The following is a 7,454-nucleotide window of genomic DNA, read 5'->3' on the forward strand; positions in this document are numbered from 1 at the left end:
ATTGACTACAGCATCACAGCTTCTTCTCAGGTGTAGACCCCAAAATTAGGAGGCTATTGATAAATTTTACTTACAGTACTTCAGCACCAAAAAATTGGGCAGTTATGCTGATAAATGTATATACAGTTCAACATCTGTCAGTCTTAAAATGCTTATTTATAGTGAAATTCATATAAAACCGTTAAAAACTTTTCTATTTACACTTTTAAAAAATGAAAAGTATAGTTTCCTTTGCCACAGCTTGTCAAAATTCTTACCCTCCCATCCCTTACCCTTCCCTCTACGTGTGACAGACAGCAATCACAGAACCAAAACAACACGTAAACAAACCGCATCCTAAAAAAGTAAAAACTTAAAAACAGTACGTTTAAAACTGTAAGTGAACTTTTTCATACATTTCACGGGGCTTAAACAAAAGTAAAAGTTGTTTACAAAGTCTCAGTCCAACATGGATGTGCAACTTCAGTATCAAGAAAGCATCAAATGAGCAGAGTTCACTTTCATTAACATGACTGAACATTTCCTTTGGGCTAGAAATGTCTTTTCCTCTGCTTCCTAATCAAACCTTCTCTAATCCATCTTCTTCTTAAAGGGGGAGAGGTGGGAAGGCCAAGCAATCCAGCTTCCCGGACATGTAGGAGAAGGGATTCGGTCTGCTTGGAAACATTTACATTAAATAAATAGGCAAGTGTGGAACACCACAATAAATTAGTATACAGCCAAGGAGCGCATGTACAAGCCACCCAAACATTTCCAGGTCAGTGATCTGATGTTTACCCTCCAGCAAGGACTCTTTAATGCCAGAACTTTCCTAGGTATTCATAAACTAATCATGAACTGAGCAAATATAAAATGTTAACCAAATCAACACTTCCAGGGATATGAAAAAACAACACCATTTTAAAAGAACTGTTCAGATACATCATTTAAAAAATACAAACTCTTCACATTCTTTCTTTTCTGGTGGCATTTGCTCAGTGAAAAGCAGCCGAGAACCACGCACAGGAAAGTCTTTTTTCACTGCCAGACAAACTTCCCTCTGCCCAGCTCCAATAAGGTGCCAGGTCTCCACGGCTCTGCATCTTTTCCTTTGCTTTGTTTTTTGCTTTTGCTTTTTTCTTTTTCTCTCTATTTTTTTAAAAAGTACATTCCTCTGTGAGATTTATCTTGTTAAAATGCTGCTCCTGCAGCAAAATGTCACTGAAACACTGTTTCTAGGTCCCCAGCCTACATATGAGCAAAGTGCTTTTTTTTGTTGTTGTTTTTGTTTTTTTATACAACAAATTGTAAGTTTCCCTGGACACTTGGTAACCAAGCAGGCTTTAAAGTGCACTCCGGTGTCTGAACACTAGGACCGTTCAGCAGAGCTCTGAGAGGGGCTGGGCTCAGTTCCATCCTCCGTGCTGCTGTCTACATCCTGCTCCATTGCTGTCTCATCGTCATCCAGCTGCTGACTGGTGAAGTTGTTCAGCTCAAGAAGCCCACTGGGCTCCACCACCACGTTGGAGCTGGAGTGACAAGGAATAGCATACTGGGGAATGGCCTGGAAGAGAAGACGCAGAAGAGTGTGTTCACGGTGAAAAAGGTAACAGGACAATGTGTCCCTTACCCCAAGCGGAGAGAAAGCTGGCATGGACTGGATAACCTCCATGACAAGTAACAAGCACTGCACCAGATCTCACACACAGCATTCTACTGCATCCGGACAATGGTGTATGGAAACTACTGCTCCATGTTACAAGCGAGGAAACACGAGGAAAGAGACATCCTCAAGGTCACACAGCTGTCAGGGTTAATGCTAGATCCAACCTCAAATCCCATACAACTCAAAGGGGTCTTTGCATTCATTTATGGGGCCTCTTCTAACAAAGAAAGCTAAAGTCTACTCCAAAATCAGAAGGTAGGCTTTTTGTTGTTGTTGTTGTTTGTTTTTGTTTATTTGTTTTTCAGACAGCCTTTGTTGTCCTGGAACTTGCTCTGTAGAACAGGCTGGACTTGAACTCAGAGATCCACCTGCCTCTGCCTCTGGAATTAAAGGAGGGCGTGTGCCATTGCTGCCCTGCTCAGAAGGGAGGCTTTAAAGAATATTTTCATCTTATCTTTAAGTGAATTTTATCAGTTTTATTTTCATTTTTTGAGATAGGATCTCACTATGAAGTCCTGGCTCGTTTAGAACTCACTATACAAGTAAGGCTGGCCTCAAACCCACAGAGATCCATCTGCCTCTGCCTCTCAAATTCTGGGAATAAAAGCATGCACCATCACATCCAGCCTGAATTGTGCCATATTTCTGTTCTTTATAACTTTTGTGGGGGGAGGGGCAGTCTCATATAGCCCAAGCTGGCCTTGAACAGACTGTTAGCTGAGATGACCTTAAACTTCTGATCCTCTTGCCTCTACCTCTCGAGTTCAGGGATATAAGCATGTACTGCCATGTCCAGCTATAGATACTATTCGACAAGGAGTATCAATTATATCATACCTCTGCTCCCAATCTTTGACATGAATGAACTATATTTTCATTCTTACTAATACAACCCAGAAAAATAATTTTCAACTAAGCCATCCCAAGTGAGTACGGCAATCTAAAACCCCAGTTGCCACCATTTACTTCAATAAAATCAGTAACAGTTGCCGTCCGTTGGGCAGACACTGAGGCAGTCACCTATTTTCCTTACCATAGATTTTATAAATTAGGCATTACTTATTCCCACTAGTGATGAGGAAACCAAGGCAAAAGTGTCATTAGTAGTCCAGCCCAAAGTACTAAATGGCAAAGCCAGTAACCCATCCACCACTTCAGGTAAAAAACAAAACAAAACAAAACAGCAACCACAACAAAGCCTTTCGTTAAGAACGATATACTTCACTAAATTCATTTTTAAGGATGGAAACAAAATATTTGAATAATTCAATGGCTACTTTGACTAGCCTTAGTTATCAAGCCCTCATGTTTAATTATGTGTCAATCAGTTAATAAGTCAATTTGTATCCACTCACAGCTTTTGTATCACTGCAAATGAAAAGCTCATTATATGAACTTCGAAGCACTCAACAGTAGCTCTATGCCAATTCTAAATGATCCACCGGTCTGTAAGTGGGAATTCTTAATGAACTAAAATGGGCTGCTCTGATTTGCATACTTTGCAAACTATGTACTGATTTGGGCAAAATAAAAACTGCCAATATCAAGGAAAAAAAAACCTGTAATATCCTGCATTGAGAGATGGAAATAAAACACAACTCCTAAGGGCTATTCTGGACTCAGTTTTAGTCTTCAATCTTAATCTGTAACACAGAATGACTGGTGGCTTTTAGAACAAAGAAGATAAAGATCAAGAAGGTGGGAGGCTGATGAACTGTCCACTGTGATGACAACACCTTAACAAGATGATCAAATAATAACTGACACAGAAGCCAAGTTTATGCTGAATGCCAAGCTAAATGTAAACATGGTTTGGAAGCACACACAGACAACGTGTTTCTGCAGACATTCCAGTTGGCCGAAGTGTAACAGTTTTAGGAACCACAAATTCAGATGAGGAACAAGAACTATTTACAAAGTAGCCCTAAAATTCAGCTGAACAGATGTACACACAGTTATACTCCAGTGTGTCAGACCGAGGAGTATAAAATGTAAGTGTAGGAAGTCACTGGTTTTCTGAGCAAACTTGCTAAGTCAACACAATGCGAACAGGGTCTGGCTATACAACTAAGCTGACACACACAGGCAAGGTCCTTATGGTCACACACTATGCTCTTTAACCACATCTACCAAGTTTCTATGATTGTGTTGTTCAAAACAACAAAAACTAAATAAAAGCCTGTATACTGTAATAGTTTTAAAGCCAACTCAAAAAAAAAAAAAAAAAAAATCTCTACATTTTGCTACCACCTTGAAGTGACTACTCCTGTGACATCCCAAAATGGATCAAACCCACAACACCTCCCATCTACCCAAGATGTCTCATTTTCCTTCCAGTTCTTACCTGGATGATAATTTCTGTTGGGCTCTCTTCAGCTTTCTTTTGGCCTACATTCTGAATACGCATGAACTGGCCTGTCGTAGGCACTCCTGCTGCTTCCATTTTTCTGGTCGTTAGGGGAGGGCCAACAGCAGATGGACTTGAACAGGGCTCTCTACATTTCGTCATCCCTGCCACCACCACATGGGCGGAGGGTAAAGCTCCTGCCTCGCCAGGGAGCACACTGGTGGCTAGAGCCTTCTTTGGGGGATCCACTACCATATGTTCTATATTTGTATCAATCTGAGCTTCCATCAAAGACATTTGCAAAATGTCTGACACTGCTGTCTTCTCAGAGGCCTGAATGGGAGATATGCTTGTAACTGGTGATGTCAGCTTAGGAACAGAACTGCCACCAGTTATCTTTGTAACTGTGGGAGGCTGGCGCCCCTCAAATGTTATCTTTGTAACAGAGGATCCTTGGGTTATAATTGGCTGCTCCACCTGAAAACAAATTGGGGTTGTGTGTATTATAGCTAATCTCTTTGAGGAAAAACTAATCAAACACTCCAGAAAATATGGTAAAAAAAAACATTCGTGCGGTACACTAGGAAGACATTTTGAAGCTCGATGTTTTAGTAAGAGGACTGGATGGGAAGGATCTGTTTTCTTTTAAGGAACCTAGGGAAAGAGGAGGGGTTGAAAGAACCTTTGTTCAGCCAGCCAAGCTTTGAGGCAGTAAAGGAAAAAAAAAATACAGCAGCCTAGTTTTCCTTTGAGATTTACATCCCTAGATACCTTCAACCCACTCAAACGATTTCACATAATCTGTTTTTAAAATTAAAAGTGAGTTGAATTTTTTCAATCTTTTGCTTCGAAGTACAACTGTACAAACATATTCTATATATGTATTTGCAATATACATACACACACATATATAAAGTCAATCCAGAATCATCAATCTTTGCTAATAAATTTTCTTTTGATTTTCCATTTATTTCTTCTGTTATCTAGACGATAAATCTAGAGGGTAAATTCATCAACTAGACGGTAAAGATGTAAACTAGAAAGGAAGATAGATGGTCAATGATGTTCCTTAAAAGACTGCAGTTTGCTTAGCATCACTGTCACAGAAGTAAGAGTTCATAAGCATGGAGGTATGGCGCTACCATTTTCATGCACTGCTGGTTACTGCTAAAAGTGATTTCTTTAGAAACCTCCTGGAAAAGCACCGTCTGAGAGCTGTGCTTTCCTCTCCATCAGTACGTGCACCTCTCTCCTAAGACACACCAGCATGATGAGGCTTTTGGGTTCCTCTTGCCTGGAAAAAGCACTGCTGGCATGTTACGGCTGTGGTGGCAACCTTAAAAAAACATCACCTACCCCCGTTCCCCAAGAACACAGAAGTTAGCTTTGCATGCTATCAAAATTCTGTTACCTGGCTTGTGGGTTGTTTCTCTGATGAGGTGGGGAGCGCCATTTGGCTCTGGGGAGTTTGGGGTTGCACGTAGATTTTTGGTTGGTTCGGAGCTTGCTGCAGTTTAGGAAGCTGCTGCGTGGTTTTCACGGCAAGCACCTGTACTACAGTTTGTGGGGGCTGTGCCATTAAGGTAGGAAGCTGCCTGTCTTTGGCCACCACGGGATGCTGTGTGTGCTGTGCATCTGGCTTAGGCTGTGCTTGTTCCTGCTGGAGAGGCGTTAGTTTCTGGTGCCTGATGGAGAGCTGGGGCATCTGCGTGAGTTTGTGCTGGAGTTGGTCTGCCTGCAGGTGGATGGTCTGCTTCTGTTTGGTCTGGAAGCACTGTAGAGTTTTCACTTGCAGCTGAGTCTGTTCCAGCTGGGGCTGGCTAAGTTTCTGCTGTTTAGTTGACTGCGATTGAGTCAGGGCAGATCGGTAAAACAGACCTGTCTGAGGGTCCAACGTGTCCATCTCTTCAACTTCACCCTCTTCAGTTCCAAGTTCCTCACTGTGTTTAGTAAAAGCAGTGTGACTGCTTAATGCCTAAGTAAGAGACACAAAGTAAGAATAAAATAAAACAAAACCACCCACAGTGTCACATTTTTCTTCAACTGGAAAATATTTGAGATTCATTCCAATATTTTTAGAGGAGCCTAGAAAGGCCACAGAGCCTCACAGGCTTTTAATCAAAACTTGTAATTTGAACTCTCAGACAGTTAAGTACTTCAACACCCAGTACACTCACTGTAGGGAAAGTCCTGGAGAACTCAGAACTTAGAGATCAGAGAAATAACGTGACCTCACAGCTCATAAGGAACAAAGAGGCTCCCAGCTTGGGAGCCACGCTGCAGTCTGTGCTTGAGGGACGCTCCCCCGTCTAAAGACAAGGCAACAACTGAGGGATGAGGCATCCAGAGCAAAACCAAGGCTTGGGAAAACCTACTTTGGCCGCATGCATGCCCTTAGTCCCCAAGGCCAGGTGTACTGTCTGGGAGATGTGTCCACCCTAGGGTCCACAGCAGGCCTCCCTGAAGAGAGGCTGTGTCACCAAGGGCTGTCCAGATTCACCAGGCTACATCTTCCCAGAGACCTGGTTCCTGGGAAGGAGTTAGCCAGAGGACAAGGCATTCCTCTTCCCAGGCAGACTGATAGCCTGGGGCCAGCTGAGATAGCAGTGGGAGGAGATGTCATTTTGAGTGACACTTTTAAAGCCAGCCTGTCTGACCTGTGTGTGTCCGGAGAAAGATCAATGCCAGGACCTACCAGTAAAGGACAGACTAGCATCTGTCACCTATCAAAATCTTTAGACACATGGCTTTCCCTAGGGACACAATAAAATCCACCTTATCCCTAACTCTCCCATTGCCCTGTCATACACTACACCACTACTCTACCTTCAAAACTGGAACCTACCCTTGTATCAGAATGGCTTGATACACACACAGTTTGGATTCAAGACCTCTTCACTGTCTTTCAGTAGGTCACATAGTCAGGTTTAACTGCTGGCTGGACAGGGAGAGACTTTGGGGAAGACTAAGGAGTCATGGTTGAATCTGACACACAGGATGAAGTTATGTGGCAGAATTGTCACTATGGGTTCAAATCACGACTCTGCCACCTGGAGCAAGTTACATGACTTTGGAAAGTAAGATGGATGATATACCCACTTTTCAGAATTATAATGAAAATCAAACAAATGAATGTACTTATAGCTCAAAGCATGGTATCTTATACAAATCAACTTAATGTAGCTTTCTTTTTCCTCTAGCCTTAAAGGAGGCATTTCTATCTGTTATTAGTTCACTCCCTTCCTGTTGAGTCTTCTTTTATTGGTCACATATAATTAAAGGAGTACAATATTTACTTCCCTTCTTGTTCATAATAGTCTCATGGGATTATTATAAAGTATAAAATAAAGGCAAAAACATACTCAGCAACAAACAGCTAAACAAGCCAAATGTTATTTCATTTTGAAAATCTTATTTACTCCACTAGTAAATCTTTATTTAATAGTAAGAGACACAGAAACA

The 7,454-nt window shown here is 41.7% G+C and overlaps 1 protein-coding gene across 1 annotated transcript in view; it reads right to left on the minus strand.

Annotated features, from left to right (window-relative positions):
* Positions 1–362: 362 nt before the first annotated feature.
* The window catches only part of Emsy (EMSY transcriptional repressor, BRCA2 interacting), a 56,413-nt gene continuing 49,321 nt past the window's right edge, over positions 363–7,454 (minus strand). Inside the window, 4 exon segments of the mRNA XM_055623265.1 lie at positions 363–1,543; positions 3,990–4,469; positions 5,404–6,077; positions 6,229–6,301. Of these exon segments, the coding sequence (XP_055479240.1) occupies positions 1,349–1,543; positions 3,990–4,469; positions 5,404–6,077; positions 6,229–6,301 (1,422 nt within the window). The 3' untranslated portion in view covers positions 363–1,348.

The sequence above is a fragment of the Psammomys obesus genome, unplaced genomic scaffold (assembly GCF_907164565.1).
Source record: "Psammomys obesus unplaced genomic scaffold, mPsaObe1.curated_primary_1811, whole genome shotgun sequence".
Classification (NCBI taxonomy): Eukaryota; Metazoa; Chordata; class Mammalia; order Rodentia; family Muridae; genus Psammomys; species Psammomys obesus.